Source organism: Arvicanthis niloticus, chromosome 1, assembly GCF_011762505.2.
Source record: "Arvicanthis niloticus isolate mArvNil1 chromosome 1, mArvNil1.pat.X, whole genome shotgun sequence".
Lineage (NCBI taxonomy): Eukaryota > Metazoa > Chordata > Mammalia > Rodentia > Muridae > Arvicanthis > Arvicanthis niloticus.
The window spans coordinates 2,055,286-2,072,426 of NC_047658.1; the positions used below are offsets into that span (position 1 = coordinate 2,055,286).

The following is a 17,141-nucleotide window of genomic DNA, read 5'->3' on the forward strand; positions in this document are numbered from 1 at the left end:
GCCATGTAGTTGCTGGGAATTGAACTCAGGACCTCTGGAAAAGCAGTCAGTGCTCTTAACCACTGAGCCATCTCTCCAGCTCCTGAAACCAAAGTATCCTTAAAACTTATTTTGAAGGTTTTTAAATTTTGTATGCAATGTTCAGTGCCTGGAAATTCCAGAGGAGGACATTGCACCCTGGAATCTAGAGTCAGAGACAGTGGTTAACTCATGTGTGGAGTTGTTTGGACTTCAATGCTTGTCTATGTGAATGGAGTACACATTTCGAACTGCTGATCCTTCTTCCTAGAACTGAAAAGATCAGTGTCCATGTTGATTCTTTCCTATTCACAGAGGTGAATTCTATCAGCAATGTGTAGGAACATAGAAACAGTGTATATGAAACATGAGAATTTGTAAACGTCGGATGTAAATTATATATTCAGAAACACATCCTATTTGTGAAATGAAATTATTTAAAATGACCTGCACATTAAGGTTTTTGTTTGATACAGGAGCAGGTGGAGAAGGCATGTTTGAGCCTTATTACATTACTTTCTATTTTGAAACTATATGCAGATCTATATCCAAAGTTGAAAAATAAATTTAAGGCCACTTGGGGGTACCTGGGTGTTGGAAGGAATGGGGTTAGGGGATAAAATCTAAAATGTAAACATAATATCCAATAAAAAAATATGAAAAAACTAAAAAAAAGAAATGTGTTATAGGTATATGTCTGCATTTAAACTATCAGTATAACAAAGGAAGGAGGATACAATGTCACATATCCACAGGAGGAAACGAAAATTCAGAGTGCAATTTTACTTTCCAGTTTAAGAAAATGGGGTAGAGCATAGAATGCAAAAATGCAAGGATACAAACTATAAGCACAGATTTCCAGTAAATGGTTATATTGCTTATTTCTGGGTGTGTCACCAAAAACTAGAAAGCACAACACCAAGACCCTACTGGACTTAACTATAAGCACAGATTTCCAGTAAATGGTTATATTGCTTATTTCTGGGTGTGTCACCAAAAACTAGAAAGCACAACACCAAGACCCTACTAGACTTAAAACCTAAAACTTACCAAGTTATTCATTAGTTTTTGTAATTTAATTCAGTTACACTTGCATACAAAGTGACACGCACAATTACATTTGTGCATCCCTGAATGTGTGTGTGTGTGTGTGTGTGTGTGTGTGTGTGTGAACACATTCACCTGCATGCACACTGATATCTTGCTTATCTGCAGAGCCTCTACAATGCCACGATATTACTGTAATTATGCTCACAGTGCTGTCAGAATGAATGAATAACCATGCAAATCTGTGCAGAAGATCTCAATTCTGTTCTTGGTCAGAGGGCTTGGGGAAATGTCTATTCCTTTTCAAGTAACTGAATGACCGATAGTCTTGGCTCATGAGAAGAAAGGGACAAAGAGTAGGGAAAAGCAGAGAGGACATTTCAGCCATATTCAACAGAGACCAGCTAGGATTATACACGACAGATACAAAGAATTGACCAAGGGAAGAAATTGTGTAAACAGAGATAAAAGTACTGACCAGGAGAAGGATGGTTTTAGTGACTCTGGACTCAGGGGAGGATCTAGAAGAAGCATTGGTTCTTGACATGTATTTCATCATCTGCTTGTGCCTGTACAGTGTGAGAACCATGGAGCCACTGGCCCATAGCATGAGACCCAGCAAAACCATATCAGGACCTGACAGTAATGTGGCATATAGCATGTCACTGGTTGGATCATGCCGGGCAGCATAGCAGTATAAAAAAGATTTCAGGTTTGTTGTGCTTTCGTTGCCATGTTTTGCCCTCAAGTGCACAAAAAATAAACTGCTTGTAAATAAATGAATTACCCAGTTGAGGTACACACAGCAATGAATGCACTTGTGTGACCTTACCTTAAGTTCTGAATACCTTGAGGTCCTGGGGCTGATGATGATAGCCTGAAATACACTAAGAAATGAGGTGCTGCCAATACTAGCACCCCTACTGACTCTGTGTGCAAAAGTAAACAGTTTACATCCAATATCATTGAAAATGTCTTTAAACCCAAAAGAGGCTATTGTCTTGGGCACACCTTTACACAGTACAGTTAAGATATTAGCCACAATCAAGTGCATCAGAACCCAGTCTGTAGACCTTAACCTATACCTTGTTAGGTAAATATATATAAGGTGGTATAGGAGAGTAAAATTCCCTAGAATTCCAATTATAGTCAGAGAGAAGAAAGTCATTCCTATAAGCAACTCACTGGTTCCCATGTTGTCAGTTCTTGTTCTCAAACTGAGGATCCTGCATGGCAAGGTGAAGCTGGAGACACAGTCACCATTCTCTCTTCTCAATGAATTCACAAGATATATTCAATGATTAGGGCATCAACCACTTTGGCATAATTTCTACACATAAAAGTAATTGAAAGAGGCCTCAAAGCAATTGGATATTTCTAGGTTCATACTATGTGAAATGTGTGAAAAACTAACAAAGTCTCATTAACAGGACAAGCAGAAAAATATCAGTGAGAGTACTGGCTCATGTTTGAAATAAAGCAATGACCCCATCAAATCAACTAGTCAGTAGTCATATGGTGTACATTTAAGTCTGGGAAATAAACACAAATCCATGTAAAGTAATGTAATAGGGTAACAAAATTATTATTAAAGGAAGGTCATATATTATCTTTGTATCACCAAGTGAAGTGATGCTATGATTAAGAACATAAGACTTGAGTTTTGTAATTTTAGGGTACAAATCCCACTCGCATTGTGATAACATTATTTTCAAACATTAACACAGTTGGAAAAAGATTACTACAACAATAGACATTAATGTTTAAAATGTTTAGGTTCAGAGGAAAAGTTAGTAGTGAGAAAACAACATTCTATTGAACTCGTCTATGGGGCCAGTTTTTCTGCTTTTAATTTCCTATACAACTAATAAAAAATCTTATATTTAATGACAATGTTTTCACTATATGCAAAAATATTTAATTCTAGTCAGAAAGAAATAAAATTTATAAATGCCTTAATTTAAAAGACCCTTTCTATATACACAGGAAAAAACCTGGTATTCATTCAGTTATTATAATTTCAAACTGATAGGAAACCTATTTTCATTATCACATTCTCACTCTAAAAAGTTTTGTTCAAATGAGGCCATCAGTTATGTGCAAATCCTTTTTTTTGTTGTTTTGGTTTTTGTTTTTGTTTTTCAAGACAGGGTTTCTCTGTGTAGTCCTGGCTGTCCTGATACTCACTCTGTAGACCAGGCTGGCCTCGAACTCAGAAATCTGCCTGCCTCTGCCTCCCAAGTGATGGGACTAAAGGCGTATGCCACCACTGCCTGGCTGTTGTGTGAAACTCCTGATAGAACAAACTCGTTTCTGGAACACATTCCACTCATCCCTTCAAACTTGAAGTAATAGTAATTGTACATGTAGAAGTCCTGAAAATGTACTATGCATATTTCAAGGAATAACAGGTTATTAAACTGTGAATTTATTGTCAGGAGTACTTAGATTTTAGCCCATTTTGTTTATAAAAAATATTTACAAATATTTCACGAAATAATTTGTACATATCCAAGTGTATAATGAAAGAATCTCTGCCACAAATACCCTGTAAATGAATCCTCCATCCAGAACTTATGATCTAATCCATCACTGTACAGAGTCACCACTGTGCATAACAGCACACAGAAAACTAAAACTAATAAACTTACTACAAAGATGTGCAGTGTCGTGCAGTGTCACTGACCTCAACAACCATCCTTTGTCAGGTGTCCTAGTGAAATCTTTCATAAGGGAAATGACTTCTTTCAGACAGACATTCTTAAGCACCAGATTGTTAATGAATATGACAGCACAGATGACACTGGCAGTGAGGAATGGGCTAAGCTAGAAGTGGAATGCAGTGCTTGTAGGACCCCAGCATTCATTTCTATCTGATTCCCTTCCTGAGGAGGTGCTCTGTGTTCTGTGTAGCTTTGCTCTTCATCCAGATTCAGTGCCAGGTCTGAATGTCCCTTATGATTACTTACCAAGACTCATATATTGAATCGTCTCTGCTCTCAGATTGCAGTCTGTTCCACTTTCTGCACCATTTCTCTTCCTGGGATGCTGATATCATTGCCCTGGCCACAAAATTCAAAAAGTCATCTGTAGGGAGTTACCAGGGCCTGAGATATGGATCTGTGATTCTGTGACCTCATCTCCCCTCAGACTTGCAATTATTTCACTTGCAGTAGCAATGGATGTAGGCTTGACCAGGCAATAAATATGCTCTGAACTTTTCTCCCCTGTTGACAGTTCTCAGTGAAGAACTACAACTCTTGCTATCAGTTCTTAAGGGAATATGTTGAAGTCAAGGGCAGTTGTTATCTGCTCTGTTTTCTAGAGGCCATGGGATTTCACCTTTGTGTTTCAGGAGATGATGTGGCCCATGTGATGAGTATAACTGAGCTATGTGTGTGCATTGTAGCTGACGGTTGTCTGAGATGTTCTGTCCTCAAATCTTAGTTTACCTTCCTTATCTCAGGTACACCAATATGTAGAATAGAAATTCAGTCTGCAATCCCACCAGCAATGAAGGAGTGTTCTTCCTCCACATCCTTCCCAACATGTGTTGTCACCTGGGCTTCTGATCTTAACCATTCTGATTGGTGTAAGGTGGATTCTCAGGGTCGTTTTCATTGTGTTTCTCTGATCACTTAGGATTTTGAACATTTCTTTAGGTGTTCCTCAACCATCTCTGATTCCTCTGCTTTGAATTCTAGGTTTAGTTCTATACCCCATTTTTTGTTTGGTTTTTTTTTTTTTTTTTTTTTTTGGTGGTTAGCTTCTTGTGTTCTTTCTATAATTTGAATACTAGCCATCTATCAGATATGCAGTTAATGAAGTTTTTTCCCAATCTATACATTGCCAATTTGTCTTACTATGTCCTTTGCCCTACAGAAACTTTCTAGTTTAATGGGATCTTATTAACCAATTCTTGATCTTAGATCATGAGCCATTAGAGTTTTGTTTAGGATATTTCACCCTGGTGGAGCGCAAACCATCTATACCCATTCACCATGCCATGTACAATAAAAGCTTTGGAAAACTGCTGGACTCCACGTGTCTCCTGGGCCTGCCACCAGGTTCCCAGCCTTTGGAACCAGACCTTCTCGTGAATGTGGAACTCTCTGCCAGTGGTGTGGAAAGCCTGCCACATGACTTTATTCCCACTGCCAGACTACCCAGTGAGTTTTTCCCACAGCTGGCATCAAATTTGGGGCACAAACACCCACATGGCTTTAAGAACCAGGCCAAACAAATCTGCCAAGCAAGTATACATCCCGTGGGGCATGGCCCCAGGGCTCTCTCTATCTCCCTCACCTCTCGGTGCACATGTGAGCCTGTCTCTTGACAGAGCACAGCTCCATGCACACCCAAAGGTCTTCGTTCTGCCAAGCCTCCTCCCACGGAGTCTGGGGCCACAAAGGGAGATTCCTACTTCCCCACTGGAGAGAACCTTGCTCCCTGCCCGGGCTCAACCTCACAGCAAACACTCCCTCCCCAAAAGGTGTCAGTGCCAGAGCCACCTGTCTCTCTGCATGCAAGCCGCCAGCTGCACTTGCATACCCCATCTCTAATTTGCTGTGCCTCCCCCACCAAGTGGTGTCTGGGAACTCCAAATAGAGACATCAACCCCCATGTCCCCATGCGAGCTCTGCCCTGCCCTGCAGAACGAGGCTGAGTGAAATTTTCCCCCACCAGGAGGGACACCATAGTGCCCTTTCGGTGCCGTGTGTGAAACCACTCAGCTACACCTCTTGCACATGCTTCTGTTTCTACAAAGAACAGAAGATGTGCAGACTCACAACTCAACACAGCAGAAAACCCCACTCCGGCACGTGCCCAAGATGCGCAGGCCTACATCTTTTCCTGCAGGTGGTGGGCATCTCGTGCAGAGCCAGCTCCAAGAGCGCCCCCTGCTGGTGCCTGCAAAAACCATGAGTAACATCTCTCTCTGTTCACCCTTCCCCCTCTTTCTCTCTTTCTTATTCCTGGCTAATGTCTTTTCTCTGATTCTTAGCTACAGTCTAACTCATGTCTAGTTCAAAAAGACTAGGTCTCTTTCTTTCCTCACATGTTCTCCAGCTGAAGGGCAAGATGGTGGTGGCTCCCTAGCCCCCCAATCTTCCCATCCCCCAGCTCCACAGAGGGATCCTTCACAGCTAACAGCTGTCCTTCAAGCCACAACACCTGCTGTAACCCTCGTTCTAAGACTCTTTCCCTTGATTGAGAGACTCCTTCTCACGCCTGAGACTGTTCTCTCTCTCTCTCTCTCTCTCTCTCTCTCTCTCTCTCTCTCTCTCTCTCTCTCACTGGCTCCTAACCCTAGTCCCCAGCACCATGCCAGGCAGCTTCTTCCCCTGTTCCCACATCATTTGCAACAGACTACAACTATTTGGCTTAGCCAGCTTGCCTGAAGCAACAGGGTGACACCCTGCTTGCTACCCAGCCTTGTGTTCCTTAGCCAGAGTATACTTCCCCTCCCCCTCAGTCACTTGCAGCCAGCTAGAGCTACTTAGCTCAGCCATCTTGCCTGAAGCAGCAGATCAAAATTCTCACCTGCACCCTTTGACCCTGTGTTCCTCAGTTTCTTTCTCATGGCTAAAAATGCCAGGCTGGGCCTGGCTGCCACCTGCCAGTTTCTCTCAAGAGCTGCTTGACTCCAATACAGCTTCCACATCTTTCCCATAGACACAGACTTTCACTCTTTCTGACTCTTAGCTCTCCTATCAAGCCCCAATGATTCTTGCTTTGAACTTTTCTTCAAGGCTGGCCTTTCCTTGAAATACCCCCAAAAGGGGACCCTCACCCAAGTCCGGACCTGCACAAACCCAAGGATACACAAGAAACCATCTTGATGCAATTGCAGAGGAGGTTTAATGACGAGGGCCCTCGGGCCAGAACATATCTCACGCAGGAGATAGAAATTCCGACCCCGGACCCAGGAAACTTGGGATATTTATCGGTAGGGGTTGGGGAGAGCGGGAAAATTTGGCGCGGTTACATATGATTGGTTGCACTTTCGCGCAGCTACACATGATTGGATATTTCAAACATCAGCAACTTGCAGAACTGTCAGAACTTGCAGAACCTTGGACCTCCCAGAAAGGGAGGGAGAGAGAAGTAAACACCAGATAGCCCATTACTCACTTGGGCTTGTTTGGAATTGTCTGGGCACGCCCTTGCATGCCTTTATTTTTGGTCACCCTGCCCCTGCAGGGACTTAATATTTAACAAATTGTTGGTGGTTTTTGCTGACCATGAATTTTTTGTTATTGTTTCAACGCTGCTTTCAAATTTTATTTTCACATCCTCTTCTCTACATTTAAATTTTACCAGCTAAGAAAAAAAGAACGGGAATACACAGGGCCTCTCTGCTGAAACATCCAGCCACCACTTGACAGACAACAACTATCCATGGCAGAGTAAGCCCTTCCCCCCATTGCTTCTTCCCAGCAGGAAGACTTGCAACAATATTCCTGTTTTTCAACCAAAAATTTTAAACCTTTCCTTTTCTCCCTAACAAGAATCTCTAAAACAACAATGTTCATAGTTTTCAACCAAAACTTTCTCTTTTTGTTTTAATGCTTCCTTTTCTCTCTTTTTTATTAGATATTATATTTACATTTCAGATTTTATCCCCTAACCTCACTTCCCTACACCACCCAGGAACCTCCTATCCCATCCCCCCTCCTCATGCTTCTATGAGGATGTGCCCCCACCTACACATTCAGAGGCCGATGTTTCTTTTCTCTATTAACACTCGTGATATATGTCCAACATTGTTTTTTTTCAACTTTTAAGATTTCTTCAAGGTTCAAAAGCCATCTAATCTACTTCCACAGGTAAAACCAAATGCTGATCACCATTTCTCAAGTCTTAAAAAACAACTAATTTTTTACAGACAAACTGTTGCTGCCAATCCTAAATACATAATCAACATTATGTTTTTCTCCTTCAGCCATCCAAAACAGACTCAAAGGTACTAAAACTTCCTCAAACACCTTTGCTTTTCTAGGATCTTAATGACAGACCATGATGTGCTTGCTTCCAGGTGACTTAATGCTCACTATCCAGCCTTTGCAGACATCTTCCTGCCAGGGATGCTGCTTCCCTGTGATTATACCCACAGATCCAACAGAGACAATGCCATCTTCTGAAACCTGCCTGAGATTCCAAGCTGCTTTCTCCCAGCCATCTTGACTGACTGCAGACTCCAGAGACACACTGAGACCCAGAGACATCACCATCTTCTGGAACCTGCCTGAGACACCAAGCTACATCTCCCAGCCACCTCATCTGACTAGAGACTCCAGAGAAACACTGAAACCCAGAGACAGTGCCACCTCTTGGAACCTGCCAAGCTGCTTTCTTCCAGCAGAGACACACTGAGATCCAGAGACATACACCAGACTCCAGAGATGCATGCCAAAACCCAGAGATGCTCACTACAGAAGACAGATCCAGACCTTCCAGCTGCAGATAAACTGTTTTGCCAAAGTCACATAGCTAAAGTTACATGTTAGTGAGGAAAACATAATGTCTATTTAGAATAATCAGATGTCATTATCCTCAAACTGTACAACCTGTATTTGATTGATTCAATGATAACCTGCCTTATAAAACACCATCCTCAATTGCCTTTTGCCCTTGGCTTGGTTATGCTCCACGTTCCAGCCTGTGTAGTGCTTTCTTTTGACTCCCTCATCCAAAATTTTCACTAAAAGAGAGTGAGATGTTGGGCTGTGAAGAGATAGTTTGGTCTCCCTGGTAGAGCACCGGGTCTGAGGTAGCCAGGGACCCAACAGGTCATTGCCTGTCAGGGACGGCATATATCTACCCATGCTCCTGGATTCCAAACTACTCCATGCAATCCACATCTCTCATTAACCTGCACCTTGCAGACTACAGATGACACAGAGTTGCCCCTCCTTTTATGAAAGAAAAGAGAGTGGGATGTCCGGCCTTGGACGTTGTACTCCATTTAACCTGAACCACCAATCATGTAGAACACAGGTAGAGGCCATGATTAACAGGTCTCTACCGCTCCTGGATCTGAGGCCTGGAGCAGACCTCTGCCTGGTCTGCTCTTGTGTGGACACCAGGTTCCACCAGAGACACTGGATTCTACCCGAGACATTCTGGAAGGTCCACTCAACCCAGAGCAGCAGAGGTACCACTGAATATAGAGCGGCAAAGGAACAACTGAACTCAGAGCAACAGACAACATATCCTAAGATATCCTAGAGGAGCCACTGCACTCAGAGCAGTGGGCACCTCATCCTGGGACATCCTAGAGGAGACACTGCACCCAGAAGAGTGGACACATAGCTGGTCTGCTACCTTGGAGACACCTTATCCTGAGTCATCCTAGAGATACCACTGTACTCAGAGCAGCTGGAGAAGATCACAGAGACATCTGAACCCCAAGGAGTTCAGACACAAGCAAGATAAGTGGAAAGGCAAGATTCAGTTAGAGATAGCAAGTACAGGTAGCACTAGAGTTAACCAGATGGCAAAAGGCAAGCACAAGAACATAAGCAACAGAATCCAAAGTTATGTAGCATCATCACCACACAGTTCCCCCATCATAGCAAGCCCTTAACACCCAATCACACTGGAAAAAGCAGGATTCAGAATTAAAATCACTTCTCATGATGATGATAGAGGACTTTAAGAAGGACATAAATAACACTCTCAAATAATTTAAGGAGAACAGAGGTAGACAGATAGAAGCCCTTAAAGAGGAAACACAAAAATCCTTTAATGAATTGCTAGAAAACACAACCAAACAGGTGAAGGAATTAAACAAAAAAATCCAAGATCTAAAAATGGAAGTAGAAACAATAAAGAAATCACAAAGTAAGACTACCCTGGAGATAGAAAACCTAAAAAAAAAAAAAAAAAAAAAAAAATCAGGAGTCATAGACACAAGTATCACCAATAGAATACAAGAGATAGAAGAGAGAATCTCATGTGCAGAAGATACCATAGAAAACATTGACACAACTGTCAAAGAAAATGCAAAATACAAAAAGGTACTAACCCAAAACATCCAGGAAATCCAAGACACAATGAGAAGGCCAAACCTAAGGATAATAGGTATAGATGAGGGGGAAGACTCTCAACATAAAGGACCAGTAAGTATCATCAACAAAATTATAGAGGAAAATTTCCCTAACCTAAAAAAGGGATGTCCATAAATATTCCAGAAGCCTACAGAAATCTAAATAGTTTAGACCAGAAAAGAAATACCTCCTGCCACATAATAATCAAAACATCAAATGTACAAAACAAAGAAAAATACTAAAAGCAATAAGGGAAAAAGACAAAGTAACATATAAAGGCAGACCTATAAGAATTACACCAGACTTCTCACCAGAGACTATAAAAGCCAGAAGATCCTGGACTGATATCATACAGACCCTAAGAGAACACAAACACCAGCCCAGACTACTATACCCACCAAAACTCTCAATCAATATTGATGGAGAAACCAAAATATTGCATGACAAATCCAAATTTACACAATATCTTACCACAAATCCAGCACTTCAAAGGATAATTGGTGGAAAACTCCAACAGAAGGAGGGAAACTACAACCTAGAAAAAGCAAGAAAGTAACCTTCCAACAACCCTAAAAGAAGATAGTTACACAAACATAACTCTACTGCCAATAACAAAAATAACAGGAAACAACATTAATTTTTCCTTAATATCTCTTAATATCAATGGACTCAATTCTCCAGTAAAAACATATAGACTATCAGACTGGTTACATGAACACGATCCAGCATTTTGCTGCATACAGGAAACGCACCTCTGTGAAAAAGACAGACATTACCTCAGAGTAAAAGGTTGGAAAACAATCTTCCGAGCAAATGGTTCCAAAAAACAAGCTGGAGTAGTGATTCTAATATCAAATAAAATCGATTTTCAACCAAAAGTAATCAAAAAAGACAAAGAAGGACACTTTATATTCATCAAAGGAAAAATGTACCAAGAGGAACTCACAATTCTCAACATCTATGCCCCAAATGCAAGGGCACCCACATACAAAAATTTTTACTGAAGCTTAAAGCATACATTGCATCTCATACAATAATAGTGGGAGATTTCAACATCTCACTCTCAGCAATGGGCAGATCATGGAAACAAAAACTTAACTGAGACACAATAAAACTAACAGAAGTTATAAACCAATTGGACTTAACTGACATCTATAGAACATTTCATCCTAAAACAAAAGAATATACCTTCTCAGCACCTCATGACAACTTCTCCAAAACACACCATATAATTGGTCACAAAACAGGCCTCAACAGACACAAAAAGATTGAAATAATCCCTTGTACCCTATCAGATCATCATGGACTAAGACTCATCATTAATATAGACAAAAGAACAGAAAGCCCACATACACCTGGAAACTGAACAATGATCTACTCAATGATGACTTGGTCAAGGAAGAAATAAAGAAAGAAATTAAAGACTTTTTAGAATTTAATGAAAATGAGGATACATCATACCAAAACTTGTGGGTCTCCATGAAAGCAGTACTAAGAGGAAAAATCATAGCTCTAAGTGCCCACAAAAAGAAACTGGAGAGAGCATACACTAACAATGTGACAACACACCTGAAAGCGTTAGAAAAAAAGAAACTAATATACCCAAGAGGAGTAGAAGGCGGGAAATAATCAAACTCAGGGCTGAAATCAACCAAGTTGAAACGGAAAGAACTATACAAAATATCAACAAAACCAGGAGCTGGTTCTTTGAGAAAATCAACAAGATAGATAAACCCTTAGCCAGACTAAATGAAGGGCACAGAGACAGTATCCAAATTAATAAAATCAGAACTGAAAAGGGAGACATAACAACAGAAACTGAGGAAATTAAAAAATCATCAGATCCTACTACAAAGGCTTATACTCAACAAAATTGGAAAATCTGGATGAAATGGAAAACTTTCTAGACAGGTACCAGATACCAAAATTGAATCAGGAGCAGATAAACCATCTAAACAGTCCTATAAACCCTAAAAAAATAAAAGAAGTCATTAAAATTCTCCCCACCAAAAAAAGTCCGGGACCAGATGGTTTTAGTACAGAATTCTATCAGACCTTCAAGGAAGACCTAACACCAATTCTCTTCAAGCTATTCCAATGAATAGAAACAGAAGGAACACTACTCAATTTGTTCTATGAAGCTACAATTACACTCATACCTAAACCGCAGAAAGACCCAACAAAGAAAGAAAACTATAGACCAATCTCTCTTATGAATATTGATACAAAAATACTCAATAAAATTCTTGCAAACCAAATCCAACAACACATCAAAACAATTATCCATCATGATCAAGTAGGCTTTATCCCAGAAATGCAGGGATGGTTCAATAATTGGAAATCCAACAATGCAATCCACTACATAAATAAACTCAAAGAAAAAAAACCACATGATCATCTCACTAGATCTGAGAAAGCATTTGACAAAATTCAACATCCCTTCATGTTAAAAGTCTTGGAAAGATCAGGAATTCAAGGCCCATACCTAAACATAGTAAAAGCAATATACAGCAAACCAGTAGCCAACATCAAACTAAATGGAGAGAATCTTGAAGCAATCCCACTAAGATCAGGGACTAGGCAAGGCTGCCCACTCTCACCCTACCTATTCAATATAGTACTGGAATTCCTAGCTAGAACGATTAGACAACAAAAGGAAGTCAAAGGGATACAAATAGGAAAGGAAGAAGTCAAAATTTCAGTATTTGTGGATGATATGATTGTATACTTAAGTGACCCTAAAACTAACTCCTAAACCTGATAAACAACTTTAGCAATGAGGCTGGATATAAAATCAACTCAAACAAATCAGTAGCCTTCCTCTATTCAAAGGATAAACAGGCTGAGAAAGAAATTAGGGAAATGACACCCTTCACAATAGCCACAAATAAACTAAAATATCTTGGAGTGAATCTAACCAAGCAAGTGAAAGATCTGTATGACAAGAACTTCAAGTCTCTGAAGAAAGAAATCAAAGAAGATCTCAGAAGATGGAAAGATCTCCCATGCTCCTGGATTGGCAGAATTAACTTAGTAAAAATGGCTATCCTGCCAAAAGCAATCTACAGATTCAATGCAATACCCATCAAAATTCCAAATCAATTCTTCATAGAGAAAGAAAGAGCAATTTACAAATTCATTTGGAATAACAAAAAACCTAGGATAGCAAGAACTATTCTCAACAATAAAAGAACCTCTGGGGGAATCACCATTCTGGACCTCAAACTGTACTACAGAGCAGTAGTGATAAAAACCTGCATGGTATTGGTACAGAGACAGACAGGATGATCAATGGAATAGAATTGAAGACCCAGAAATGAACCCGCACACCTATGGTCACTTGATCTTTGACAAGGGAGCTAAATCCATCCAGTGGAAAAAGGACAGCATTTTCAACAAGTGGTGCTGGCTCAACTGGAGGTCAACATGTAGAAGAATACAAATTAATCCATTCTTATCCCCTTGTACAAAGCTCAACTCCAAGTGGATAAAAGACCTTCACATAAAACCAGATACACTGAAACTAATAGAAGAGAAGTTGGGGAAGACCCTCGAATACCTAGGCACAGGGGAAAAGTTCCTGAACAAAACACCAATGGCTTATGCTCTAGGATCAAGAATCTACAAATGAGACCTCATCAAATTGCAAAGCTTCTGTAAGGCAAAGGACACTGTCAACAAGACAAAACGGCAACCAACAGATTGGGAAAAGATCATTACCAATCCCACATCCGATAGGGGGCTAATATCGAATATTTACAAAGAACTCAAGAAATTAGACACCAAACAACAAAATAACCCCATTTAAAAAGGGCATACAGAGCTAAACAAAGAATTCTCAACTGAGGAAACTCGAATGGCCGAGAAGCACCTTAAGAAATGCTCAACATCCTTAGTCATCATGGAAATGCAAATCAAAACAACACTGAGATACCACCTCACACCAGTCAGAATGGCTAAGATCAAAAACTCAGGTGATAGTAGATGCTGGCGAGGATGTGAAGAAAGAGGAACACTCCTTCATTGTTGGTGGGGTTGCAAGCTGGTACAACCACTCTGGAAGTCAGTCTGGCAGTTCCTCAGAAAATTGGACATAGCACTACCTGAGGACCCAGCTATACCACTCCTGGGCATATACCCAGAAAATGCCCCAACAAATAACAAAGACATATGTTCCACTATGTTCATAGCAGCCTTATTTATAATAGCCAGAAGCTGGAAAGAACCCAGATGCCCTTCAACCGAGAAATGGATACAAAAAATGTGGTACATTTACACAATGGAATATTACTCAGCTATTAAAAATAATGAATTCAAGAAATTCTTAGGTAAATGGATGGAACTAGAAAATATCATCCTGAGTGAGGTAACCCAATCACAAAAGAACACACATGGTATTTACTCACTGATAAGCGGAGATTAGCCCAAAATTTGAAACCACAAAGATTCTCAACTACCAGACGACATGAAGCTCATGAAGAAGAAATAACAAGTGAGGATGCCTAGGTCTTAGAAGGAGTAACTAAATACCCAAGGGAGCAAATATGGAGACAAAGTGTGGGACAGAATCTGAAGGGGGGGTTGTATGAAGACCATTCCACCTGGATATTCATTCCATGGGCAGTCACCAAAAGTAAACACTGATATGGATGTCAGGATGGGAAAGCTGACAGCAGCCTGATAAGGCTGTCTCCTTAGAGGTCCCCCAGAGTATGACATACCCAGAGACAGATACTCGCAGCTATCCATTAATCTGATTAAAGGTTCCTAATGGAGAAGTTAGAGAGTAAACTGAAGGAGCCTTAAGGGCTGGTGGCCCCATGAGGAGAGCAACAATACCAACCAGCCAGAGCTCCCCAGGGTCTAAACCACCAGCCTAGGGGCACATATGGAGAGACACATGACTCCAGCTGTATATGTAGGGGAGGATGGCCTTGTTGGGCATAGGTGGGAGACAAGGTCATTGGCACCTTGAAGGCTGAGCACTTGGGGGGGAGGAATCTGAGGGTGGGGAGGAGGGCTGGGGGTAGGTGGGTAAACACTCTCATAGAAGCAGGAGGAGGGGGGTATGGGATACGGGGTTCCTGGGTGGTGGAGGAAATGCGGTAAGGGGATAAAATTTGAAATGTAAATATTATATCCAATAAAAGAGGGGAAAAAAGAAAAGCGGTTAGAACCAACATTCTTAATAAAATGACAGCCCTCTTTAAAAAAAAACTATCTTGATACTAAAATTTGTTTTGAGAACTGTATATTGCAGAATGATCAGCCTTGGTGTAGCTACTCAACAAGCAAGCTGGGCAGACCTGCTCAAACCTCTGAGGTCCGGGAATTCCATCTGGAGGCAGTGAAGACACAGCAAGACAGAGGCTTGTCAATTTGCTCTTCCCCCCACTCCTCTTCTAATATCTCAATGCCCATAATCAGCTTGAAGAAGCTAATGAAGAGTCAGCGCCCCTATTCCCTGGGCTTGGGGACTAAGGTGGCAAATGTTGGACTGTCTTTCTAGGGAAAAGTAGTGGTTTTGTGGGAAGAGAGGATTACCTAGGGGTTAATTGCAAAGCCATAACCTATTAGTAGAAATCTGTATAACTAGTATCAAGATGAAGATATAAATTCTTAAATGGCACCAATTTACTTTGATTACAAATTTTAAGGTTTTCATTGGCATCAGCTTCTTATTGATATAAGAGTGAGATGAATATTGTTACCCTCATAGGCATTGGACCAGTATAACACACTTACGAATACAAGGCTTAGACCCAGTCCTTCTTTAACTTTTTTTTAACTGATTTAAGATGGTCAGCCTGTCAGTTAAGGGACTACAGCAAATTCATGGGTGGGAGTTTATTGTTAGGATGTTTTCTATGTTTTATTTAGAAATAGCTGAGTGGAGTTAACAGGCAACAGTCCAGATTACCTTACATGGATAGTTGGTTTTCAAAACATCAGAAATCCTTAGAATTGACATCACAAACATTTCTGTATTAATCTTCATTTTCATTAGAGACCTTTCTGCTCCGGACAGCTTCCTATATTGAATTCTAAGAAGAAATTGAGCATCTTTGGAGTTACTCCAGTTGTGGTGAGACAGCCACTAGACAAGAATTGCCTCTTTCCTTCTACAGACAAATTACTGTCCAGAAAAGGACACACTTGCAGACTAGTCGACTGATTATATCTGCCTAGACAGAGTAATCAGCCCTTAATAATTCTGCAGCACTAAGTTCTGTCAGATGATCCTGGGCCAGAAGGCAGAAGAACAGATGCTCCAACGTTTTGAAGTAGAGCGAGTGTCCGGGTGTTCAGAGGTCTCTATAAATTGGCTAAGTTTTAGAAGCTATGCTTTGTGCTTCCCACAATTATAGATAACTCAGTCATTCTGGATTTCTGACAGGGTTGAAAACTTATAGCTATTTACCTTGAGAGAAATGAGTTGAGTGGATGGTCGGCAGCTGACATTCATCCTAAAGCCAGGTTCAGAACTAAATGTTTTAGTTAGGATAGATGACAGAGGTGCTGGTTAGTCAACAAAAGGATGGACTGGGTATTAGGACTATCTTGTACCTCACTGGTACAAGTTGGCATAATTATGCTCTAATTGTATTTTGAGAGAAAAATTGCATTTTAACAGGAAGGGTGATGTGTAGGAGGAGCTAAGGTGGGAGGAGTACTGAGAGGAAGAAAAGGAGTAAGGAAAGGAGAAGAAGAAGGAGAGGAGAAGCTAGGTGATGAAAGAGAGAAAGAGGGGGGAGACAGGGAGGCAGATATTCATGTATCTCCACCAGTCAAAGATAGTTGTTATATCTAGGTTGGGTAGTGGGTTACACCTCTGAGCAATACCATACTTATAAAGACTATGATTAACATTTTTTTAAAAAATGTATAAACGCAAAAAGGAAAAGGGGACATGGGATAGGAGTTTTCTAAGGGGGGAATGGGGAAAGGGGATGGCATCTGAAGTGTAAATAAAAGACCTAATAAATAAATAAATAAATAAATAAATAAATAAATAAATAAGAA

At 40.6% G+C, this 17,141-nt stretch overlaps 1 protein-coding gene across 1 annotated transcript; it reads right to left on the reverse strand.

Annotated features, from left to right (window-relative positions):
- Nucleotides 1–1,321: 1,321 nt before the first annotated feature.
- On the reverse strand, nucleotides 1,322–2,344 carry LOC117713750 (vomeronasal type-1 receptor 4-like). Its single transcript, XM_034510214.1, has one exon. The coding sequence runs from the start codon at nucleotides 2,258–2,260 to the stop codon at nucleotides 1,322–1,324; it is 939 nt and encodes a 312-aa protein (XP_034366105.1). The 5' UTR covers nucleotides 2,261–2,344.
- Nucleotides 2,345–17,141: the final 14,797 nt, after the last annotated feature.

Coding starts and splice junctions, on each gene's coding strand:
- LOC117713750 (XM_034510214.1), bottom strand. CDS start 2,260: ATGGGAACCAGTGAGTTGCTTATAGGAATGACTTTCTTCTCTCTGACT.